Source organism: Rhinolophus ferrumequinum, chromosome 18 (assembly GCF_004115265.2).
Source record: "Rhinolophus ferrumequinum isolate MPI-CBG mRhiFer1 chromosome 18, mRhiFer1_v1.p, whole genome shotgun sequence".
Classification (NCBI taxonomy): Eukaryota; Metazoa; Chordata; class Mammalia; order Chiroptera; family Rhinolophidae; genus Rhinolophus; species Rhinolophus ferrumequinum.
In genome coordinates, this window is record NC_046301.1 from 30931888 (window position 1) to 30957895 (window position 26008).

The 26008-nt window shown below is 49.2% G+C and overlaps 1 protein-coding gene across 1 annotated transcript; it reads left to right on the plus strand.

The window, feature by feature from the left end:
• Positions 1 to 569: 569 nt before the first annotated feature.
• On the plus strand, positions 570 to 22957 carry C18H8orf74 (chromosome 18 C8orf74 homolog). Its single transcript, XM_033135497.1, has 4 exons — positions 570 to 617; positions 2236 to 2428; positions 19999 to 20402; positions 22724 to 22957. Exons 1-4 carry the CDS (start codon positions 570 to 572, stop codon positions 22955 to 22957), a joined length of 879 nt encoding a protein of 292 aa, XP_032991388.1.
• The last annotated feature ends 3051 nt before the right edge of the window (positions 22958 to 26008 follow it).

Here is a 26008-nt window from a genome sequence, read left to right on the forward strand (position 1 = left end):
GACAGAGACTGAAGCCCTACGAACATCGACATGTGGGTGCTTGGGCACTGCACTTGGGGACACGCTTGCGGAGCCGTTCCCTATACCCCAAAGCAAAGTCAAGAAGCAGGAAACAGGGAGGCATGAATGCCACTGGCCGGAAGAGGTGGGGTGGAAGCCGGATCCTAGTAGATGAGGCGTCAGTGAGGACGTGAAGAGAGTAAATGGAGGCCAATCTTTTCATGGACGCAAATCCTTGGCTGTGAAAGGAAGGAGGGAAAGGGTGAAAAGGATACGGGGGAGGGGGGACAGGTGCGTGTGTTTGCAGGAAAGCCTAAGAAGGTCCACCTCCTGAAGGTGAACAGTCGCGAGGGAGATGTGGGAGATAGGACAGGGATCAGTGTCCCCAGACATGTGGGGAGGGGGGACCCAGAGTCTAGGCAGCGAGGAGGGGCTGAGAGGAAAGAAGACTAGAAAAAGCCACCTTGAAGCAGGGCGTCATGACCTCACAAAGCCGCAGCCTTCCCCCCAGGTTCTGGGAACTTTGAGTCAGTCCTGGCTGGGTCTCTTAGCAACCGGATGCAGGGGCCATGGCACTCTTAACACCCCAGGGAGTGAAAAAAGTTTTCCAATTTCAGGTGAAGAGAAAATGTGGCTTTTCTAAGGAAGTTTGCTCAGAGTGGTCTAACATTGCAATGTGTGCGAAAAGCGGCCCCTCAACAGTGCGTCTTTGGACAAACACCTCGGGCTTCACCGCTTTCCCAGCGTACCACTTCTGAGGCCTGCAGCGGGTGTGTGTGTGAGAGCAGGAATTCCCGGTCAAAGGCTCACCAGCCCTTCCAGGTCTTCAGGGCCGACAGGGACAGCCCCTGATGTGGCAGAGTCCCTGGAGGGAAGGAGATGGACGTGCAGGCGCTGTGCCTGCCTCCACTCCAGGAGGCCATGGAGGCCCCCACGGCCGGTCACAGGGCCCTGCGAGCCTCTGGGAGTGGTGTGTGTGTGTGTGTGTGTGTGTGTGTGTGTGTGTGTGTGTGAGGGATGGAAGGTCTGTTGCTCTCGGGCAGGGAGAGGGGCAGATTTCATCGGTTTCTAAGAACCAATTCTGAAGCCGAACGGCGTGACAAGGGGTCCTGTAGAATGATGAGGATCCAATCCGAAGGGCCTGGACCTCTCGGTCAGTTCTTTCCAGAACAGGGCTGTCCACAGGGGGTGTTGGCACTGCTGCCGACCTCAGGCAAATGGGCCTCATGCCAACCGTGTGCTCAGGTCAGTTTCAGACCCACAGCTACGAGCAGATGGGCAGGCACCAGGTGAAGGCTGCCCCTGGGGGGGCCTCTGTCTCCACCTTGGGATGAGGCTTTTACCACCTTGTCTATATCTCCCAACGAGCTGTCCCGTCACACACCAGCCCGGGGATCTGTGAGGGCTGCGGGAAGGGCGGCCTGGGTCAGGAGGCAGAGCGGTGCTGGTGGGAAAGGAGTCCCAGGAGGCTGAGGACCAGGCTGTGGGTCCCCCTCTGGTACCACGTCAGCTATCAGCTCCCCCCATCCATGGTCACTCCAGCCAGAGCGTCCGCTCACCCCAGGGGAGCAGCACTCCTGTATGCGTGGGTCTCCACTTCATGACACACCTTTTCTTACCCCCTCTTTTAAAGGCACTTGTTTCTCCAACATCTGTTGGTAATCTATAAGAACCTTTCTGGAAGGGCCAGGCGAACTCTCAAGTAAAATGGATTCTTACCTACAGACAGGAAAAAAAGTACCCGATCAGTCTTTACCCACGAGCCTGCCAGGGTGCCTGCATTTTCACCAAGCAAGATGCATTCCTTCTTGCCTTATCACGCCTCTTTTCAGTCATTCACACTTTAGTATGAATTTCATTATCAGATGAATAGCTCTGGGGGAGTTCGTTGAGAGAGGGCTCAGAGAGAAGTCAGATTTTGTTTTAGGAAAGAGGAAGGGAGGACCATCATTCAAAACTTCAGGCCTGCTGGAGGTTTCCAAAACCACAGCTGCCATGGCCAGCATGAGAACTCTCAGAGGAACAAGCGGTACTCGAAAGAAGAATACATTCCCAGAAAGGGGAGGGAGAAAGCTGTCCAGAAACGAAAGCATAGTTCCACCCAGGCGTTCCCACATTCCCAATAATTTTTCAGGATGGCGGGGTGCGTGTGGGGTCCCTGGGACTGTTTTGCCTACTGAGGATGGCATCCTGATTCCTCAGTCTCACCCTCACCCCGCACATCACGCCCTGCAGAAATCAGCGGGCCGGGAGCACCTACGGAGACTGCTGAACTGGGAGGAGTTTGATGAACTGAGAGACTCCCGCAGAAGCATCCTGCTGGATACCCTCTATGAAAGCATCATTTTTGCTGTGGGCAAAGGCTTCCCGTGGGTGGAGGTGGCCAAAGTGGTCAAGTTCACAGAAGAACTGCTCGAGGAAACCAAAGGTATGGGGCATCCAGGGCACGAGTCAGATAGGCTTGTTGGGGGGGGGGGCGGGGAGAAGGGGACCGCACAGGACTCCCCCTGCTGTCCACTGCCCCAGGAGCCCTCTGAAGAGCCGGGAATCCCATTCCTTTTGTTCCCTGACTTTTAGCCTCGTCACAGCGGGGCCCCTGTCCAGGCTTTCCAGAAAGTGGAACAAACAGAATGTTCTTGCTGAGTCTTTTCACGGGTCTCCCTGGCTGAAAATCTTGCACCACTCCTAGCTGTTCACACAACAGACATTTACACGTTAGTGTGAATTTCATCATCAGATCAATACCTCCGGGGGTAGCTTGATGAGAGAAAGCCCAGAGGGAAGTCAAATTTTGTTTTAGGGAAGAGAGAGGAGGGATCGTCATTCAGAATTTTTGTTTCCTTTAGCTTTGCTTTTGCTTAACCTAAATCAAACATGTCACTCTTCTACTTCAAACCCTTCATTGACTTCCCATTGCAGTCCTGAAAGACTGCAAATTGTTCCCAGTATCAGGTTTTGCTCTGCTGAATGTCTTGGGGGAGTCCCTTCCAGGTATCAGCTTGCAGGCAGGCATGGGGGACTAGCAGGCAGGTAAGTTTATAGACCGAGCATCGACGGATAGATTAGAGAGGGAACCCCTGCCTGTGTTGGGGCTTCAGGAGAAGAGGATGAGCATCTCTCACTGTGACTCTTTGTGAGTCACATCTGTCAATCTCTTGGGCTGTGAGATGCAGATTCATTCATTAAGCAAAGATATGGAGCAGCTCTTCTACGGCCACCACAGTGATACTCAGCCAAGAATCATCACTAGGCACTAAAAACCAGCGGGCGAATGCAGGATGAGAAACGGGAAATTTCCATACTTCCAAAGAAGCTCCCCACATCCTGACTGATCACAGAGGGAATGGGAATACTTTTACAGTGAGGGAGGCTGGCAGACACCGCCTTCATCAAAAGCTCCCAGGGGGCATCCTCAGTAAGAGGACAGACACACCGAGACTCCTGTGGCACTTGGTAGGAGGCAGAAGAACCCAGTGTCCTTCTGTGATGGTTCCAGCAAAGACTCAGAACCTAATCTAATCACGAGGAAACATCACATTACGGACATTGAACCGAGTCTCTCTCCTGTAAGTTTCAAAAACCATTAAGGTCATGGGAGCCAAGGAAAGACAGAGGAACAGTTTCAAACTGAAAGACACGGCGGAGAGAGGGCCACTAAATGTGACATGTGGCCCCAGTTTGGGTCCTTTTGCTATAAAGGGTGTTACTGGGACAATTTGAAACACTTGAATGAGGTCTGGGGATTAGACAGTCGCGATGTGTCAAAGGTGATCTGATTCTGATGGTCGTGGTTACGAACGACCTCGTGTTAGGAAATGCACGTGAAAATATGGTGGGATGATGGAGTACCATGGGGGTCGCTTTAAATAGACTGGAAAACTTTTCTTTGTACTATTTTTTTCCCAGTTTTATTGCAATATAATTGACATGGAACATTGTATTAGTTTAAGGTATACAACATAATGACTTGAGATATGTATATATTGCAAAATGCCTCATTAGAAATGTTTTTCTTCTGATGGGAAATTTGAAGGGCTACTCTCTTAGCAAACTTCAAATACGCAATACAGTATGTCAACTCTAGTCCCTACACTGTTTATTACATCCCCAGAAGTTACTTATCACTGGAAGTTGATACCTTTGGACCAACTACACCCATTTCCCTCCCGACCCCCACTCTTGTCTCTGGCAACCACCAATCTATTTTTGGTTTCCATGAGTTCCGTTTTTGTAGATTCCACACGTAAGTGAGATTATACCGTATTTGTCTTGGTTTTGGACTTCTTTCATTTAGCATAATGCTCTCAAGGTTCATCATGTTGTCACACATGGCAGGATTTCCTTCTTTTTTATGGCTGAATTATATTTGTGTGTGTGTGTGTGTGTGTGTGTGTGTGTGTAAAATCACATTTCCATTCACTTATCAATGGACACACAGGTTGTTTCCATGTCTTGGCTATTCTAATACTGATGCAATGGACACGGGAGTGCAGATATCTCTTTGAGACAGTGATTTCATTATCTTTGGATAAATACCCAGAAGTGGGATTTCTGGATTATATAATTCTATTCTTAATTTTTTGAGGAACCTCCATACCATTTTCCACAGTGACTGCACCAAATTACATTCCTGTCCACAGTGCGGAAGGGTTCCTTTTGGTCTCTATCCTTGCCGGTCCTTGTTATCTCATCTTTTGATAACAGCCGTCTAACAGATGCGAGGTGACATCTCACTGTGGTTTGGATTTACATTCCCCCGATCATTAGCGATGTTGGGTGCCTTTTCACGTAGCTGTTAACCATTTGAACATCTTTGGGAAAATGTCTATTCAGGTACTGTGTCCAGTTTTCAATTGGACTACTTGAGTTTTTGCTGTTGAGTTGTCTGAGTTTCTAATATATTTTGGATATTAACCCATTATCAGATATGGGGTTGCAAAAATTGTCTCCCATTCCACAGGGTGCCTTTTCATTTTGTTGATCATTTCTTTTGCTGTGGAGGAGATTTTTTAGTCTGATGTAGTCCCCTGTATTTATTTTTGCTTCTGTTGCTCATGCTTTAGGTGTCACATCCAAAAAATAATTGTCAAGACCATGTCAAGGAGATTTTCCCCTGTTTTCTTCTAGGAGTTTTATGGCTTCAGGTTGTACTATTTTTTCTTAACAGACTTTATTTTTTAGAGAAGTTTTAGGTTCACAGCAAAATAGAGCAAAAGATACAGAGATTTCCCATACACCCCCTGCCCCCCTCCATAGGCACAGCCTCCCCCATTATCAACATCCCCCTCCAGAGGGGTGCATTTTTTATAATTCTTGAACCCACACTGACACATCATTATCCCCCAGAGCCCACAGTTTACATTAGGGTCACTCTTGGTGGTGTACATTCTACGGGTTTGGACAAATGTACAATGGCATGTATCCACCATTACAGTATCATACAGAGTAGTTTCATTTCCTAAAAATCCTCTGTGCTTCATCTATTCATTTCTCCCCTGGCAACCGATGATCTTTTTCCTGTCTCAGTAGTTTTGCCTTTTTTCTGAATGTAGTTGGAATCATATAGTCAATAGCCTTTTCAGATTGGCTTCTTACACTTAGTAATATGCATTTAAGTTTTGTGTCTTTTCATGGCTTGAGAGCTCATTTCTTTTTGGAGCTGAGTAATATTCCATCGCCTTGATGTCCCACAGTTTATTTATCCATTCTCCGACAAAGGACACCTTGGTGCTTCCAAGTTTGAGCAATTTATTGCACTAAAGCTCTAATAAATACTATCTGCATGCAAGTTTTCCAGTGAACATAAGTTTTCAACTCCTTTGAGTAAATATCAAGGAGCTCAGTTGCTGGACCATATGGTAAGAGCATGTTTAGTTTTGTAAGACGCTGCCAAGCTGTCTTCCAAAGTGGCCGCAGCATTTTGCATTCCCACCAGCAATGAATGAGAGTTCCTGTCCCTCCACAGCCTCACCAGCATTTGGTGCTGTCAGCGTTCTGGATTTTGATCATTCTAATAGGAGTGTAGTGGTGTCTCATTGTTTTAATTTGCATTTCCCTGATGACATCTGATGTGAAGCTTCTTTGCTTGTACTTATCTGCATGTCTTCTTTGGTGTGGTGTCTGTTAAGGTCTTTACCCATTTTTAAATCAGGCTGTTTTCTTAATGTTGAATTTTAAGAGTTGCTTGTATACAGTAGTCCCCCCTTGTCCACAGCTTTGCTTTCCGCAGTTTCAGTTTCCCGCAGCCAACTGTGGTCTGAAAATGTTCAATGGGAAATTACAGACATAAACAGTTCCTGCGTTCTAAATTGCGCACCATTTTGAGCAGTGGGATGAAATCTCGAGCTGTCCCTCTGTGTCCCACCCAGGACCTGAATCACCACTTTGTTCCATGTGTCCATGCCGTATCCACTCCCCACCGTTGTTCCCTTAGCAGCCGTCTCCGTTAGCAGACAGGCTGTGGTGGGGTCGCAGTGCTGTGTGCAAGTTACCCTCACGGTGCCCGCTGCCTTGCCTCCCCGCTGGCCCCAGAGCTCACCCACCTGTCCTATCAGCAGCACCTCGGCGTCCTCGCCTCATCACACCACGTCTCACCACTTCCTCATCCACTACCCTTTCTAACCCACTTCCATCTCTCGGCCAATCCACTGCTTTCAAATCTTGTACTTCTGCACCCATTCACCAAAGAGTACAGTGATTTTTTTTTTCAGACACAAAGTAAATCCCATAACTCTTCTGCTTCAAGCCGTTCAGTGTTCCCATCACACATCTTACGCGCACTTGGATCAGCCTCTTTTTATTTCTTAAGCTGCCCATGTGCCTTTCAACTTCTCTTCTGTAGGCTGCTGTTCCCTCCCAGTGGTCCCAGGCTGAAAGCTTGAGTCATTGCGCAAGAGCTGGTTTTAGAGATCCTTGGGAAATTTCATTCCCCCCCCCAACTCCGCACACCCGCGGCCTTCCTGGCATCCCTCTGGGTCCCACACCCCGCTGCTCACAGCTACACATGGGTACCAGAGTTCAACCCGTCACTGGAGCTCTGCAGTGGCGCAGGGCCAGAACAAACACTGACAAGCAGGAAGAAGAATGTCAGCTCCAAGCAGGTGGGAACGCGGGCTCTTTCAAGTTTCTATCAGAGCCTTCCACAGGCCAAAGCCTTGAAAAACAGTCGATGATGATGCAAACCTAACTTCATACTGAGGAGATGAGATCGCACTGGAGCTGCCGGCATTTCTGGTTATCGCATATCTTGCCAACACAGCCTGTCGGTGTCTTGTAGACTTCTACAACCTTAGAGTTGGAAGGAAACTTCATGATCAGAAAACTCAATTCCCTCTCTGCAGGGAGCCCGTCAACCAGCCAATGAAGTTCTTCCAGCCTCTGTGGGCACCATCCGGGAAACAGGGAACATCCAAGAAACAGGGAAGCAGAGGCAATTCATTCCTGTGTGCACCACTCTTGTTATTAGGAAATTCCTTTTAATATCTTGCTGCATCTGCCCTCTACACCTTTTACGTGAAGTCTGTCCTCTAGAAGCAGTGTGCAGGCCCTGGAGAGATTTAATGAGCTTCATATAATGTGATTATCCTGTCTTCACATTTAAACTAGACATCCCCTCGAGACTTTTGTCATTTTTAACACAGCATTATTTCCATAGTCCCCCGCTCCCCACCTCCCCACCACTGCCACCTTTCTTGCCGCCCTTCTCTGGGCATACTTGTGTTTGTCAATATCATTCTTTAAGTATGGCATCCAGATCCAAACACAATACACGCTGTGATTTGATCAGTGAAGCACTCAGGGATTTTATCATCTCCCTTGTCCTGGTGATGATATTCCTGTTAATATACCCTAAGGGCGCATTTACTTTATCAGCATCAAGGTTACATTGATTCATATTGGTCAGGCAGTCCCATCTGGGAACCATTTTTCCTGCCCTGCCCCTGTGCAATGGAGACTTTGAGGGTACATGTGGGACTTTACAATCATCCCCACTGATTCCATCTTGTCAATGTTGATCCATCTTTCCTTCCCCCTGACCTTTTTAACTCTAGATCCTGGACCATCCAGCTTACAAGTTCTTCCTCTTACCTTTAAATCATCTCAAAATTTGTGAAGCATGGTTGGTATAAACACGGAGTAGGAAGCAGAAAGCTCTTGCATGGGCTCCGCTTGCCTGGAATTCAGCTCACTGAAAATAGAATCCATCGGGAGGCTCAGCACCCAAAGAGAAGCGTCAAATCCCAGTTCAGTCCCTTACTGGATGTGTGGTCCTGGGCAAGTCACATCACTTCTGAGCCTTCAGTTACACATCTATATAGGGGAAAGGCAAGAGCACCCACTTGCTAGGATTGTTTTAAAGATTAAATGAGCTAGTATGTGAAGCCCACAGCACGGCACTTAGTGCCTGGTAAGTGTTCAGTGAGTGCTAGCTCTTATCTTTAGGAGGGAACCTCAGGGACAAAGAACTGGATTTCTGTAGTTCATCTCTGGGTACCTGCAGGCATGCTCCTGTGATGGCTGCCTCATTCATCCTTCTCAGGCCCTGTTTCCATCAGGCCATCCTCCCTCCTTTTCTAGGCAGATCTAAAGCCCTCCCCCAAAGGCCTACTATTGTACAAGGAAGGCCAACCATGAGGGGCTGGAACCTCTGGAGAGGACATCTACGCTTTTTCACTTTTGTCCCCTCTATCTGTTCTCTCAGTGCCAAACAATGCATGTGGCACACAGTGGGGGGATGGGGAGTGCATGAAGAAATGAATGAATAAGTGAATGAATGAATGAGTAGATTCTTGATGCTTATGGAGATCATCTGCTCTGCATGCAGAGGAGGTTAGGGCGCTTGACTCATCCCAGGGTTACTCCCTTGAGGGTGGTGTGTCCAGGTGACATGAGAGGCAGCACAGTGGAGTGATCAGGCACCAAAGGCTGCAGTCAGAAGATCTGGGTTTAAATCCCATTTCCATCACTTATTACCATGTACCCTTGAAAATGTTACTTTACCTCTCTGTGCCTTCATTTCTTCGTCTCTAACATGAGGGCAATAATAATCTCAACGCATAGGGCAGTGTGGCAGGATTAAATGAGACAGGGCACACAAACATATTGCAAAGTGGCTGGCACATTGTAAGGGCACAGCAAACGTTAACTCCCATGTGTCCATCATGCATGGAGCTGAGGAGGGATGAAGAGCAGATGCTGGCAGCCCAAGACGTTGTTACATTCTGCCCCTCGGGGGGCGGGCTGTCTGTACCATTTCTTGTACCCTGACCCTGCAAGCAGGACTGAAGGTGGCTTCAAATCACAGGACAATAGAAAGGAGGTCCAGACACCCTCCAGCCTGGCCCTTAATGGCCCACATGTGTGACCCACCCGTGAGCACACATGTGAGGAGGCATCCCTGCCCAAGGCATCTATTCACTGCCCTTGTTAGGGATCCAGGAGGTAAGGCGCAGGAAGGGCTGGCAAAGACAGCAGGTCAGGTCTTTCCCATCTCATATCCCACCCTGCCCCTTCTCCTGGGGACATGTCCCACCTATCATAAGTGGTGATGTGCCGGATGCAGACAGCCAGGGTTCCCTGGCCAGCCAGCTCACATTCAAGCTTCTGCTTCAGTTAAAGTCCACACCACTGGGCTGTCACTCATCTTGGAAGGTAGCTTCTCCAGGAATTTTTTTTTTTTTTTGTTAATCTGGGGCTAAGAATGATTGAGCTTGCATACTAGATAACAAAGTTGGCAGACAGCGTTTAAGGAGAGTCATGTTTGCACAACAATGAATCAGAGCTCTGCCAGGACAGCTGACACCTCAGCTTATCTCTCCACCCAATCAGGCCTCGGGACCGGGAGGGAGAGGGTGGCTGGCCTTGTAGTCAAAAACATAAGCTGATTCCGAGTCCTGGCAAATGGCTCACCAGGACATTCTGGTCTCAACCTGAGGCCAGAAGAAACTTCTCTCATTGCACTTCCTCTGCCAGCCTCTCGAACGCCATGGGTAGTTCCTTTCCATCCTGTCTCTGTGGGGGTGAGGGTGAAGTCACCAGGCACAGCAGGGCAGAGGCTGCCAGCTCCATCCTGGTGGGTAGAAGTTGCAAGAAGGAGAGAGCTGCTGGGGCATATGGGGACCCTGGGGACTCCTGGGCCTGGGGGAGCCGCAGAGATTCAGGGTACCCAGGAGGCTCTGCACTTCCTGTCTGTGACTGGCACACTGCAGCAGGGGGGCTATAGAGAGGAAACAGCCTCCTCTGCCCCAGACTTCACTCAGAAGGGAATGGAGGGCTGGAAGTGTACGAGCCAGGGCAGAGCCGACGCTTGCCCGGGACCCACGACCACTACTCATCGGCAGAGCTTTCTGCACCAGCCATCATGTCAGCCCCCTTGCAGCTCTGCTTCTTGTCATCATCTGGTGAGCACTGGCCTTTCTCTGATGCTCCACGTAGACGCCTGGGCTAGGAAGAACCTCTTTGCTGCTGGCCTGGTCTCCAAATCCTGGGGGTAGGAAGAAGTGGGGCTTGATGACAGGTCAGTGGAGGTAGAAGGTGGTCAGGCGAATGCCCGGTGTGTGTGTCACAGCACTGGTATCTGCAGTTGCACCCCTGGCCACTCTGACTCTCCAGGAAATGCCATCCAGGCAGCCAGCCTGCCCACCCCCAACAGCCCGAGGCTGGCAGCAGTCAATAACTTCCCCAAGTTTCCCTGCATGAGCTCTTCCTCCCAGCACCCTCATGGCCACGACCAGGGGTCTACCTGCCAGCCCCCAAATGCCCGCCCCACGTCGGGGAGCCTCCGGTGATTCAGGCCCAGCCTGAACGGAGAGCAGGTTCACCTTCTCAGCATAAACCTGATGCCCCTCAGACTAAACTCGCAGGAGAGGCCCTTGGAGGCAACTTCTTTATTGATGAAGAGAGGAAGCTTCCTCAGAGGCCACTCATTGAGACTTTGGGAGACCCTTTGTAGGGACAAATGGGCAACTCTCATTTCAGAGGTGACTCCCTGAGCCTGCTCAGGCTGCCATTACAAAGTACCATAAACTGGACAGTTTCAACCATAGAAATCTATTTTCTCATATTTCTTTCTGGAGGCTGGAAGTCCAAGATCCAGGTGGCAGCAAGGTTGGTTTTTCTGAGGCCTCCCTCCGTGGTTTATAGGTGGCCATCTTCTCACTGTGCCCCTCACGTGGTCTTCCCTCTGTGTGTATCTGTGTCCTAATCTCTTCTTATACGGACACCAGTCCTATTGGATCAGGGCCCCTCCCAATGATCTCATTTAACCTTAATCACCTCTTTAAAGGGTCTATCTTTAAATACAGTCCACTGTGAGGTCCTGCGGGTTAGGAGAATTGGGAAGGGCGTGAGGGGCAGACATCATGTTCATTCAGCCCATAACACTGAAAGAGGTCACAGCTCCCCAGGAAAGGCTGTGACACTTAGTAGGCCAGAAATCAAGACTGTGCCTTAGAAACTCTCCCTGACCTTCCCAAGGGGCCGTTCACCCTGCAGAGGGAGGAACAGCAAGGGCTTGCTCAGGCCTGGCATTTTCACACATAGCACTGTAATCTTCACTACAACCTTGCATCATAAGCATTATTTTAAAAATGAAGGAGCTGAGGCCCAGAGAGTTTAAATATTAATAACTTGTACCAGGTCGCGCCTCTAGTAAGTGGAGTCAGGGTTTGAACCCAGGTCTGACTGCAGAGCACAAGCCTCACCATGCGACCTTCCATCTTGCCTAGAGGGATCTGCACACTGGGCATCTCAAGGCCTGGAAGCACATAGCCCAGGAGAACACTCTGCAATGAGTAGAACATAGTGTTGCCGTGCAGAAAGAGCTTAGAACCTGGAAGAACCAGGTGGAACTCGTAGGGGCTGGGTTCCTTAAATGGGTCACCTGGAGTTACCCACAGTGTGAGCCTGGGATCCTGGCCCCCAGCAGGATGACTCCAGTGGGTGGGTGGTGCAGACCCAGCTGAGAGAAGGAGCTACGCCCATTAGCTAATGTATTCTGGCCTGGAGGTGCCACCTGTGTGTGGGCAGAAGGTACCAGTGTTCTTGAAGGTACCAGGGCTCTCTGGCCCTTTGGAGTGACCCCATGCCTTATCTCTAACTTCCCATACCCTTCTTCGGTCATCTGGACATCCTGGGGGGTCTAGGAGCACCCCGACATCAAAGGAGACAAAATACAGGTGTGAAGTGTCATGTCCCTGAGATAGTGGGATGACTTAGTCATTTCCATCTCAGGGATGATGAGAAGAATGATGTAAAGATCCTAAGTGCCCTCACCAACCTTGAGACAGCTGCAGCGCTTGCTCAGGAGGACCCACAGCACACCAGGTGTGGCTATCGGGACATGTCAGCTCTGTGGAAATCACCATAGCTTCTTAGCGTCAAACGGGACCGAAGAGCTCACCTGATACAAGCTCCCCACCATCAGCAGCACACACACCTTGTTCAGAAATCTCTCTAGCTAAATGCCTCCTCTGTCCTCAAGACCTGCTCCGTTGATAAAGCTCTGGCTTCTAGAAAGTTCTTTCTGCTGCTGAACTGAAATCTGTCTCTCTGAGCCTTCTGCCTGATGGATCCTAGTCTGCCCTCTGCCCCTCCTCCCCCCCACCCCGAATCAGCTTAATCCTGCCCCACTCACTCAGCCATTCTGCAGCAAGCGTTGACAGAGCACTGTACTAAGGCGTGGAGAACAGCGAATATCTACTCAGCAGTCACGATACGCTAAGCTCTCCACATAGATCAGCTCATTTAATGTTCACAGCAATCTTGGGTGGGTGGGTACTACTGTCCCCATTTCACAATGCTGCCACTGAGGTTCAGAGAAGTTAGGTAACTTGCAAATCATCGCATAGTAAAGAGCAGAACCAGCCTTAACCTTGAGACCTTCTGGCCCCAGAGTCTGTCCTTCCTGCCAAAGCTCTTGAGCATTCAGCATGCCAACTTCTTGAGAAATGGGGGCAAGGAACAGTGAGTAGTGCCTTTGCCAACCAGACAAGGTAAGGGACCACTGGGGGCAAAGAGAAGAGCTTGGGCAAAAGCCCATAACAATCTTTAAAAAGCACGATTCTGTGTTTGCCCTTTGAGTCCCAGGAAAGTAAACAGAGAGGAACTCTTTCAAAGGACAACAAAGTCTTTTTAATCCTAGTGTTTGGGTAGACTTTTCCTTTAATGTGGCTATTGGTTCATCTTAAAAATAAAAATAAAAAACCTGGTGAACAGGAAAACAGTATGGCAGTTTCTCAATAGACTAAACATAGAATTGCCATGTGAGCCAGCAATTCCACTCCAGGGTACATGTCCAAAAAAAAAGTGAGAGCAGGGACTTGAAAAGATATTTGTACACCCATGTTCATAGCAGCGTTATTCACCATAGTCAAAAGGTGGAAGCAACCCAAGGGTCCATCAACAATGAATAGATAAACAAAATGTGGTATGTCCACGCAATGGAATATTACTCGATCTTTAAAAGGGAGGACATTCGGACACCTGCTACAATATGGATGATCCTCGAGGACATTGTGTTAAGTGAAATAAGCCAGTCATCGGATCCTTGGTCCCGAGGTCACTGCCCTGCGACCGGGCAGCTTCACCTCCAGCTAGCTTGGACCTCCTCTGGCCAATCCTAGGTGGTGCTGATAAGGTCGCAGGGATGTTATGGCCCTCCTCCCCAGGTGGGGAGTCAGACCAAACCAGGCCATCCCATCTCCTGTCCCTGCAGCTCACAAGGGAACTCTGCCACTGGACACCTGGGAGAGGGGTGTTCCCAAAGGAACTGCTTGTTCCGCAGCAGAAGGAGGGGAGGCCAGCAGCTCAGACAGGCAGAAGTCACGGGAGGTGGTCTCAAGCAGAGACAGAGAGCTCTCAGGCTCCCACCTGAGATTTCTGCCTGTCCCAGGGCCAGCCGTCAGCAGGGCATCCACAGAGCAAACTGCTCGGAACAGAACCAGACGCATGTCTCCTGACCTAGCTTATCCTTTCCCTGGGCAGGCAGCACTCCAGCCCACCTTTCTGAGCCGTGTCTGACCTACCAAGAAGCCGCAGGGCCACGGGGCAATGATGAAAAACAGAAGCAGTCCCTTCCCCACGCTGCTAGTGGTGACAGGTCCTGAATCACAAGACCCCTGGGCTGGAGCTCAGGGCCTGATTTAGCCACACTGAGCCTCAGGCAAGTTTGCCTTCCTTTTCCTGGGCTTCAGTTTCCCACCTGTAGAATGACAGGACTAGACCAGATCAATAGTTGCCAAAATACGCTCCTTGGTCCCAAGAGACTATTTGCCTCAAATAAACTTGAGGAACATTGCACATACTCAACGCTTTTTGGCCCTTTGCTGAGCCCATTAGCATAGTGAGGGCTCTGTTTAATTTCTCTTGATCCAATATATTTTCAAGGTCTCTGGCCATGGAGCATTCACTGGTATGTAAGTATTACTTATTGTAGAACATCCTTTGGAAAACTGTGACTGAGAGGATTGGTGGCCCCTTCTGGTGTCAACCTCCAAGGGTCTACAAAGAAAGCCAAAGCCACTTGGAGCTGGATGGCAGAAAGGGGCCTCCCTGGGTCAGGCTGGGCTTTGAATTTTGACTCTGTCACTCACCAGCTGTATGCCTTTGAGCAAATCCCCTGACCTCTTTGAGCCTCAGTTTCTCTCTTGATTAAACTCAGGATGGTGAGTGACTACACGTGCCTCCCAGAGCTAAGGGGGGTTGGGTGGGGTCTGAGGTGACCCAGGGTGTGCCGGGCAATGAGAGCTCCCTAAAGGAGAGTCCTCTGAGCTGTCACTGTCATTGGCCCCTCAGGGTGAATAAGTTTGGCAGAACTTCCCTGAGAGCAGAAAGGTGGGCAGGGGACACTGTTCAGGACACAGGACGGGGGACAGTGTGGGGGGTGGAGGTACAGGCCCTGTGCTTTCATCTGCTTCCCACCACCCCTGGTAGGTGCTCAGGCATTCGGTAATCCGACCAGGCTGCAGCCTGACTTGGTTCCTCCCCTGGGAGCCAAGGCAGGGGCAACAAAACTGGTTCGTCAGGGGCACCACTGGCACCTGGACCGTTTCCCTCACGCCCACCCTGGAGGAGCAGCCCCCCTGCCTGGACTTGGTGTGTCTCCTTGCTCTCTCCTAGCCCAGACCTACGTGTGCGGGGCAGTGGGAGGCAGCCCAGAGCACCTGGTCCAAACCCAGGGCCTTTTTGCCCTGATTCTGGAGCGTCTGGTGTTGTCAATTCACCCCCGCTCTTCTCTGTTCATTGCCCTCCTCCTCCACTCCTGTGCCTGCATCCCGCGCAGGTGCTGGCCTCCAGGGGCTTGGGGACTATCTTCAGGAAGTTCTCAGCAGCCAATGCAAATGAGGGCCACTCCCTGTTATTGAAGAGCCACTTACAGGTACAGATCTGTCTGTCCTGGCAGCCAGAGGTTTCTCCCTGAGACTTAATCCTCAGCTTCCTGAGTCATCGGGACTTCTCAATCCATAATAAATAGAGAGTGGTTTGGGGGCCAGGAAAGTGTGTCTCATGAGCCAGCTTGGGACGAGCTTTGCTGAAAACCAGATCTGGTAGAGTGTCTTTGGGCTGAAAGTTAGAATTCAGCCCAGGGGCTCCTTTCCTGTTGACGCAGGACAAGATCCACACTTATATTTTATGAGCTCTAGGCTGAGGCCACGGCTCATGCCCATAGTAGGGCCTCTTCCAGGCAGCTGGTCGCACGTGCACACACTTACTGAGGGTGCTTAGCACAGCTGGGCTCGCAGACTTCTTGGTTCAAAGCTAGGCTGTGTGTGTGCCTGCTGGGTGAGTAGAGAACATCGAAGGCTGGCCTTGGCAATGAGGCAGTCCTGGACCCCGTGTGTGGAGGACGCCAGTGACCTAGACCCCTGCATTGTCAGGCCAGGCTGCGAGGGGAATGGGGCATCTTCCAGCAGTTCAGCTCTGAGGAGCCCAGAGAAGATGTGATGACTCACCTCATGAAGTTGACACACAGTCACCTCTACACAGGCCTGGAGTCCAGCTTTGAGGATCAGAAACCAGTGAACTCGCCTTGTTCCCCTACCCTCTGGGATTCTTTTACTGGTCGTCCTGCCATCCTCTCACCACCACCATCCTTCTGAAATACCCATCTGACCTCTCACTTCTCGTCTTAACACCTCTGAATGGTGCGGCAGCTCTCGGCTGCAATTCTTAACTTTCCTTTCAGGAATTTGATGATTGTCTCTATGCGTACTCTCTCCAGAAACACATGTGCATGCAAAATTCTGGATGCAATTCCACCAGGTCCCAGTGGGGCCTGAAGCCCATCCTCAGATGTCCTCTGGTTCCATGAATTCCAGCTTCTGTGCTGAAGTCCAGCGTTTTAATGTGGCTTACACATGCACGCTTGTCTTTTGCAAACTGAATACTTCACGCCTTCTGTCCCCCAGGCCTGTCCCCCAGACTCCAGCTTCGCCTCCCAGAAGCTGTGAGCCATGTGGATCCGTGCACACACCCTCCACTTGCCTCCAGCCTTTATCCCTTCTTTCCCTCCTTTGGGAATGTCATTTCTACCAAACTCATCCTCATTCTCCAGTATCCTTTCAGCAGGAAACCTTGCCAGGTTCGCAGCTCCAGCGTCCCAGGTCAGGGCGCCTCCCCCATACGAGCACCTACCCGGTCTCTCGGCATTTCCCCTTCCTCCTCTCTGCACTTGGTTGTCCAGTTTTGCTCTCTGCCTAGGTACTCACTTGCATGTTGCCTTTAGAGGCATTCTCAACTACTGTTCCGGGATTATGTAATGTAGGTGAGCACCATTAGAAAAAGAGAGACTGTAGATTGTATCATTGTCAACCACCTCTCTCCAAAAGCAAAAAGGAATAGAACAAAATGCCCACCAAATCTGAGCAGCACAAAGCTCACACACGTACAGGAAGGGAGCCGGCAGCCATGTCACAGGTGAAGGGAGCAGGGTCCTGAGGGCAGGTGCCACATGACAAGGTCACTTGGCAGAGCAGGGCATTTGGGATCTTTGGCACCATCCTTCTGCCATTGGTCATTTGGTGATTCAATGGCTCCTGTGTGTTAACGTCTGAGTTCTTTGGCTTAGTTTGGCTCATAACTCTGATCAAACTTCCCAAGCCAGCCCCAGCTTGCAAACCCCGGAATTTGCACTTCCTTTTTTGAGGGGTGTGTGTGTGTGTGTGTGTGTGTGTGTGTGTGTGTGTGTGTAGTGGAGGCTCTGTATTTTTGGAAAGCTCTGGATGAGTCTGGAACATAGGGCTCCTGCTGGCTGTGGGCCTCTCCTCACCATCAACCTTGGACATGGGTTCATGGGTGAAGAGGTCCCCAGGATCAGCAACCTAGCTGGCTTATTTCCCAGCACAAGGCCAAGGAATGCAGAGGTCGCTGTCCCAATGCCGGCTGGGTCTCCGTGACACAGGTGAGAAGCTGTGAGAATCAAATGAGAAAATGGGGAGGAAAGTGCATTGCACATTGCAGCATGCCAAAGCAGCATCTCAACCTTTTACTTGTTGTTGTTGTTGACCTTAGGAGCCATTTAAAAAAAAAAAATTGTGTGTGTGTGATTCCCCCACCCCCAGCTTCATTGAGGTATCGTTGACAAATACTTTGTCAATAACTCACAAATAAATATTTAAGGTGTGTAACATTTTGATATACCTATGCACTGTAAAATGATTTCCACCGTCAGGTTAATTAACATCCATCATCGCACATAGTTCCCACATTTATTTGTAGTGACAATATTTAAGATCCACTCTCTTAGCAAATCCCAAGTATTCAAAACAGTACTATTAGCTACAGGCACTATGCCGTATAGCAGATCTCCAGAACTTGTTCATCCTGCAGAACTGGAGCTCTGTACCCTTGACCAACATCTCTTCATTTCCCCCTCCCCACAGCCCTCGGCGACCATCCTTCTGCTCTCTGCTTCTATGAGTTCCCCTGTCTGAGATTCCGCACATAAGTGAGGTCATGCAGTATTTGTCTTATTCATTTCAACTAGCATGATGTCCTCCAGGTCCATCCACGTTGCCACAAGCGACAGGTTTTCCTTCTTTTTTAAGTCTAAATAACCTTCCACGGTGTGTGTGTGTATATGTGTGTGCATGTGTATGTGTGTGTGTGTGTGTGTCACAATTTCTTTATCCATTCATCCATCAACACCACTTAGATTGTTTCCACATCTTGGCTATTACGAATAATGCTGCAGTGAACATGGGGTCCAGATATCTGTTTAAAATGCTGATTTCATTTCCTTTGGAGATATACTCAGAAACGGGATTGCTGGATTATATTAAGGAACCATTTTAGACACTTTTCCTTAATTGCCCACCTCTATTAAATTGTAATACCACAGTCTGCATATCTGATTACACGCTGTATGTGTACAATATCTGCTTTATACACATATAAATCTTACTCTTTGTATTCGATTTAGTGATAAAGATTCCTAAATACAACTTTTAAGTTAAATTAAAAATTAAAAAGCTTATCAACATCTAATTTAACATTATAACTGTAGTTTATAAGAAACTTTTACTGTAATTTATGTACTTACCTAAATTGTCATTGTCAAATTACATATGCAAAGAAGCACTTTATACGAAGTTGGACAATTAAGTTCGCAAAATTGTTGCAATAATGTTGCTAACCTTTTTTTGACATCAGAGGGATTATTCATTATGAATTTGTACCAACTGGACAAACAGTTAACCAAGTTTATTATTTGGAAGTGCTGAAAAGGCTGCATCAGAAAGTTAGACGACCTGAACTTTTTGCCAACAATTCATGGCTCTTGCATCATGACAACGTAGCAGCTCACATGGCACTGTCTGTGAGGGAGTTTTTAGCCAGTAAACAAATAATTATATTGGAACACCCTCCCTACTCACCTGATCTGGCCCCCAATGACTTCTTTCTTTACCCAAAGATAAAGGAAATATTGAAAGGAAGACAGTTTGATGACATTCAGGACATTAAGGGTAATAACGACAACAGCTCTGATGGCCATTCCAGAAAAAGAGTTCCAAAATTGCTCTGAAGGTGGACTAGGTGCTGGTGTCAGTGCAGAGCTTCCCCAGGGGAGTTCTTCGAAGGTGACCATAGTGATATTCAGCAATGAGGTATGTAGCACTTTTTCTAGGATGGGTTCATGAACTTAATTGTCCAACCTTGTATAAATACATAATAGCAAGGCAATCAGATCTTATACATTCAAAGCTGTCAGTTTTCCAGTAAAACAACTGATAAAACTAATTTCTTAAAAATTATTTTCAGTAAACTTAACCTTCAACTTTTGCTTGATATGGCAAAAAAACTAATTTATAGGGGGCGTGAGGTGGGTGGTCCAGGAGGTCTCTGTGAGAAGGTGGCCCTCCTTAGGGTGAGGAGTGAGTCCTGTGTAGAGAAGGTCATCCTAGGCTGAGGACAGTGTGTCGGGAGCCAGGGACCGGCAGGGGTGGGGGTGGAGGTGGGGACAGCAAGTCAGAAGGAAGGAATGAATACGCCGCTATTGGATTTAGGCTTTCACAGCGTTAGGGACACTGCCCTCAGAGCTGATCTTTCCATGATTTAAACAGTATTTGCCTAACTCTGTGACAGAAATCTCCAGTATTATAGTTGCCTGGACATCTGTCTCTCCAATCATCTCATGCTCCACTCTTATCAGAATCCCTCACCTCCCTCCCAAAGGATCTGACGTGGAAACCATATAAATCACAGCTGAAGTAAGGCTTTAAAACAAGAGTTAGAAGTCAAAATATAGATCAGGAGTTGGGATCATCATATAAGAAAAAAAAAGGGGAGGAGATAAATGTAAGTTATTACATAAAATTGGCTTTGAGCTTCCAGGAAACCAAAGTGAAAAGGGAAATATGATACACTCCATAGCTCCCTAAAGCTAACTGGTAGGACATGGGTTCTGGGGTCAAAGTGCCTGGGTTCAGAGCCTATATTGATCAGCTATCCATGCAGTTCGCCCTGGTTCACACCCAATGCCCGGCCCCTCTGTGCCCACAGGCTGCTCCATCACTGAGGCGGTGACAATCCTAGGCACCAAGCTCCGAGATTGCCAGGGGCAGTTCACCGCCACCCACCTGCTGGCCCTCTGCGACTACTTCCACAACACCTTCATCCGCCACTACAAACTCTACCAGTATGTCCTGGGCCAGGACCAGGAAGTCAACCTGACTGTGGCCCACCTGGAGGTGTGTGCACCGCCCCAGCCCCTCCCGCTGGCCCAGGGCGTGGACAAGGCCATGTGGGAGCACGAGCAGCAGGTAGCCAAGCTCAGTCTGGCTGAGGTGCAGAAACGCACCAGTGTGATGCTTGTGAAGGAGACGCTCCACCTGGAGGAGGAGCACATGCTCCAGAAGAAGTTCTCAGAGGTGCCAGCACAGCAGTGTGGGCTTCTGAAGAGAGAGGTAAGGCTGGGCCCGCCAGGCAGGAGGCTGCTTACCTGCCTCGCGCAAACCCCTGTCCCTACCAAGAGAATGTCCAGGCTGGAGTCAGACCCGCAGATGAGACCCCATTGTCTGCACACATAGGAGGGGGCAGAAAAGGACAGAGTCATTGAGCCTCTGCCATAGGCGTTTCATGTATGTTTCACCAGCTTCCCTGTGAGGTATAATTCATGTCCCCATTTTAGTGATGAGACAACTGAGGCTTTAGAGAATTTCATCAACTCATCCAAGGCCACCAAGCTAGCATATGGTAGAGTTTAGATTTGGACTGAGGCCTGGCTGACCTCTAAATCCAAGTTCTTTCCACTACATCATCAATGAGTGACAGATTCCACCAAAAAAGACCCTAGGCTCTGAACCACCACAGATTCTCTCAGTGCCCTTTATCTGCCTACAGAGCCACGTCCTGGCGGCCATGATGAAGGAAGGGCCATGGGGGACAGCTCAGGGCGGGTGATGTGATGAGGTGACAAAGGAGTGGGGCTAGAGGAGGTCCTAGAGGAGTCTGGGGTGTGGATCGAAGAAACTGGGCTGTCCTCTTGACCAGACCTTTGGGGCTCCAGGATCCACCGTGCCCAGTGATCAGCTCTTCAATACATGGTGACTAGCTTGGTCCCAGGGCACCCAGCTTCTGGAGGGACTGGCAGAGTCTCAACTTGCGTTTTAACGATACATATTCGTAGGCACTGACGTCATCATTGTTATATCACCTTTGAACATAGAAACATGTGCATGTGTATGCATGTTGCAGGGGGAAGGGTTGGGAGTCACAGGGCCGGTTAATTCCAAGAGGGTTTTGGTTTCTGAATTGTCAGCCAAGCAGTGAACGGCTCTGGAAAGTATTCCTTTAAATACATGTAAAACACTGGAAAAAATCTCTAAAGAATGATTAACACAAGAGAATGAATGATACTCTTCTAAGGTTAAGTTTCCCAGCTAAACAGTGTCTTAGGCTGCCACATAATCTTAGTGCATTAAGATGTCCGGCAGGAACCCAACAGAACTCAAGCAATAACCTGTCTCCATCCCCTTCCAGGGACTTTGTTCTAGAATGTATGGGCAAGGTCAGGGAAGGAGAGGTACCTCCTGTCTTGATCCTGTCCCCCACCCCGAAACAGCTGTTCCTGCCCGTCCTCCCAGCTCCTCTGTGGGCCTTCATCACTTTGCTGCTGGTCCATGCCCGGTGGATTGTGGGCTAGAGTCCTCTCCACTGTGTGCTCCTGGTGGTGTGCCTGAGCTGGGGACACTCAACACCGTGGAATAAACATGGTGCATTCTCGTGGAGCATAATCCTTCCCAAGGATGGAGGGGAAGGACATGATTTTTATGTAAAAAACCAAGGATACACTCTAAGGCAAATGTAATGAGATTTTAAGTTAAAATATGAGATCTCAAAGAAATGTCTTCTAGGCAATTGGATACTCTAGGTATGTCCTCCAACACCCCCAGGGCAAACATGAACTCTCTTCTGCTGTTTGGTTGCTTGAGCAGAGAACTTGGAGAAACACAATTACACAGTTCATGTCTCCAGGATTCCATGATTCCAGGATTCCAGGATCCTGATTGAGATGACAGAGGGGGTCCCCTGTTTAACATGGCAGATAATGACTGGGTGGCTGGAGGGGGCACACCCACTTCTGAGCAATTTCCCACCCCCTCTAAAAAAGCTACTAGACCTTTGAAGTGTGGCAATGAGATGAGGGCAAGAAGGGAAGAAAGGGGGATGCTATCCAAATGGAGCTTACATTGACCAGAATGTAGGGGGTTTGGGGCTGGTCTCTAGGCCCAGAACAATGTTAACAATAAATGACACATTCAAACAGGGTGATTGCCACAGCTGGCCTGAAGGAAGAAGGAAAGAAGTAATTACTGGAACCCCAAAACAGAGATGTAGCTATGGGAGAGGCCACAAGAAAGAAGGTGTAGCTGTAGGTAGAGCATCGTAGCCATGGCCAACCCACAGCTGGTCGGACGGAAAGTGAGAGACCTCATTCTCCTCCCATGTTCAGATCTCCTGCCAGGACCTCCCACTGCAGGAACTTAACCAAAAGCTAGAGGTCAAGGTAGCAAGTCGATACTGCCCTTATAAGTCAGCCTCTCAGGGCATAGAGTAGGGTGGAGAAGGGTGGAGAGGAGACCTGGAGGGGAGGAATGGAAGGTCCTAGCACACAGTAAAAGGAAGTGGCTAGTTGAGAGTTGGATCCTGTAGAGAAACTCTATCTGCAGATGGTCTTAACCTTCTCCAGAGCTCTGTTCCACCAGCCATGTTCCTTTTCTTCCAGGAGTTAGAAAATCTCATCAAGGAGGCCATTCACATTCAGATTGAATGCCTGAAAAAGCTGCTACAGTATGAGATACAGATAACTTTTGATATTTTGGACCTGAAATTTCAGAAGAAGATTTTAAATCTCAACGCTCCTGTCCCTTTTCCACTCTCAATCACTGGCCAAGGCCAAGACGAATCTCTCAAGTTCAACAAAGCAACCAAAGGAAAGAAAGCACAAGCCAAGAAGTAGGAGGCCCCTGGTGTCCATTGTCTAAAGACTGATTGAGGAAAAGACATTGATGATTATGAAAGTATTATGTGATGTTCTCAGTACCCAATAGATCAGAGATTTCTAGCCATTAAAAGAAACAACACATCATCTTATCTCTATCTTCTTTCTGGAAATCATCTTCTGCCACCTGAAAATTTAACTCAAATGGATTTTCCCCACATGGTGGAAGACGGCTGTCCTTCTCTGCTAAGCACAGAGCTTTGAGCCCAGTGGGCAGCAAACATCACTAGTTGACTAAACCTGAGCTTAGACCCTGAAAACAGAACTACCACCCATGGGTTGAAACAGGTAAGAGTGAGGGTGACACCAGATACCAGGAAGGACTACCAGTTGACGCAGTGATCCTGTTGCTAGCATGGGGAGAATGGGTCTTGGGATTCTGGTGTCTTTCTGAGATTTGTACCACAGGCTCGAGAGCATGTGGTCTGCTCTGCATGTGCTGGCCCCCCTGCTTGAGGACCTAGAGCTGCACGCCTCTGGAAAACTCTTCCTTCTGGGAGAATCTACACTGTTTAGACTGAGGCAGGGGAGCAAGTGTGGTCTTAGAGGTCAGCAGCTCTACCACAGGTCTGCTGTGTGACCTTGCCCATGTCCCTTCGTTCTCTGGGCCCCAGCTCTCTCTTCTGTTGAGTGGGGAAGTTGCTAGCTAGTATCTGAGATCCTCCTCCCACTCTAACATCCTAGGAAAGAGATGAAGCAATGTTTGCTATTCCCATTTGTCAAGGAATTCAAAGTTCAAGGAGGTGTGGAGTATTTCCTCAAAGTCATGCAGTGAGGCAGTGAAAGAACCAGGACTAGAACTCAGGCTTCTGGGTTCTTATTTCTGTGCTCTTTCCCCTGCAGCATTGTGCCTTGTGCAAACAGCCACACAAATCCTATAGTTGTTGGCTCATCGCAGCCATTTAGTTGACAGGTGACTGTGGCCCTGAGGTCAGGGCAGAAAGGACAGTACCACTTGCTGCCTCTTCCCAGGCCAGTGACCTGCTCTGTCACCTCTGCCGTCTGCCCCACACTCCTTGCTCACGATGGGATGGGCCATGACGCAGCTCTCCCCGTCGTTGTCATGCCCATCTCTCCATGGGCACAGATGCCTTCTAGGTCTTGCCACCTACGGTGTGCCTGGGTCTGCTTTTGGAGGCCAGGTTGGATGTAGAGACAGGGAGCCTTAGAGAGGACATATTACCAGCTCTGGAGTCCTCTGAGCGAAGTCCAGAGGACAGGAGACACCTGGCTGGAAGGAGGCCTCACTGGGAGCACAACTCCACACTCTCTCCCCGTCTTACCTGGATGCTGTAGTGAAGGCGATTTATACCTAAGACATCTGATACCTCGTCAGACAGAGGAAGGAGATTCCAGGGTTTTCTTAGATCTATCATCCCTTCATTCATTCACTTATGTATTCATCCTTCATTCCACAAACATTTTTTTTACCATCCATAGCTACTGTGTGGCTGAAATTGCTATGGCCCAGAGGGAAGTACGAGCGCTGCCATCCAACCCTGCCCAGGCCTGACCAGGATCCCCAAACACTCCTGGAGCCTGTGGGGTGCGTGTGTAAGGAAGCAGAAGGGACAAGTGCGTACTGCTCCAGCCCAGATCATATGCTGGGGACCCCCCATGCTGAGCAGGAGAGAATCCGGAGCCCTGGCCAAGCGAGGCTGACAGCACTGAGACTGTCCAGAAGGAACTGAAAACATCACATGACATTGGGATGGGTCGATTCAGTACAAAGGGACTAACAGCTCTCTCTTCCCTTACCTCTCTCCCAAGCTGAGGAAGACTGAACCATCGCATCCACATCCACACCCATACCCAGTGTACCAGCCTTGCCCTGCCATTACCCAGAAACACCCTCAGGACCCTCGAGGCTTTGAATCCTTCCAGACTCAGGCCATTTGGACCCTGAGCTGTGGACAGTGGATTACTGGCACTGTCCTTCCCAATGGACTTTCCCCCAGGAGGACTCTTGCCATGGGAGCCCCCAGTCACCACCCACAAAGGGTGGACCCACAGTCTGGCCAAGGGCCTCCTTCTACCGTGTTTCCCCGAAAATAAGACCTAGCCGAACAATCAGCTCTAATGCGTCTTTTGGAATAAAAATTAATGTAAAACCCGGTATTATATTATATCATATCATATCATATCATATCATATCATATCATATCATATCATATCATATTATATAATACCCGGTCTTATCTTATAGTAAAATAAGATCAGGTCTTATATTAATTTTTGCTCCAAAAGAAGCATTAGAGCTGATTGTCTGGCTAGGTCTTATTTTTGGGGAAACATGGTAGCACTAGCCAAGTGGCCAGCAAGAGGGTGGGTTCTGCGAGGAGATCGGCTGCGAGGGAGTGAATGTGGTCCCTACAGCCTGTGCCCACACAGTCAGCCTGCAGGCTGCCCTTCACCCTCAGGGGTAGCTCTTTCTCTAACATGGAAGGGTTGGGGTTGAAGCTATGGTTTGTGTCACACAGTAGGTACAGGTGTTAAATGATGTTTGGAGACTGAATGAAGAAGGAAGGAAGGAAAGAAGGAAGGAAGGAAGGAAGGAAGGAAGGAAGGAAGGAAGGAAGGGAGGAAGGGAGGAAGGGAGGAAGGGAGGAAGGGAGGAAGGGAGGAAGGGAGGAAGGGAGGAAGGGAGGAAAGGAGGAAGGGAGGGAGGGAGGGAGGGAGGGAGGAAGGGAGGAAGGAAGGAAGGAAGGGACAAATTTAAGAAAGTCCTGGAACCTCTTTCCTCCATCCACAGAGCTATTGCAAAGCTCATCAAACTTCTCAGGTATAAGACACTTTTTCCTGTGGCATCAGACCTGCCAAGGGCAAAAGCAGAGTTGGTGGAAGTAGGAGTTTGCCCTTCCTTATGGAAACCTCCACTGGGCTAGAAGATTCTGCCTTACAGAAGATCTCCCCATTTAGCAATGGAGACCAACACCCCCATGCTCAGACGACTTCCACAGTCATTTGGTGTCATCTGTCCAAGGACAAGCAGAAGAAGCCTGGGGGATT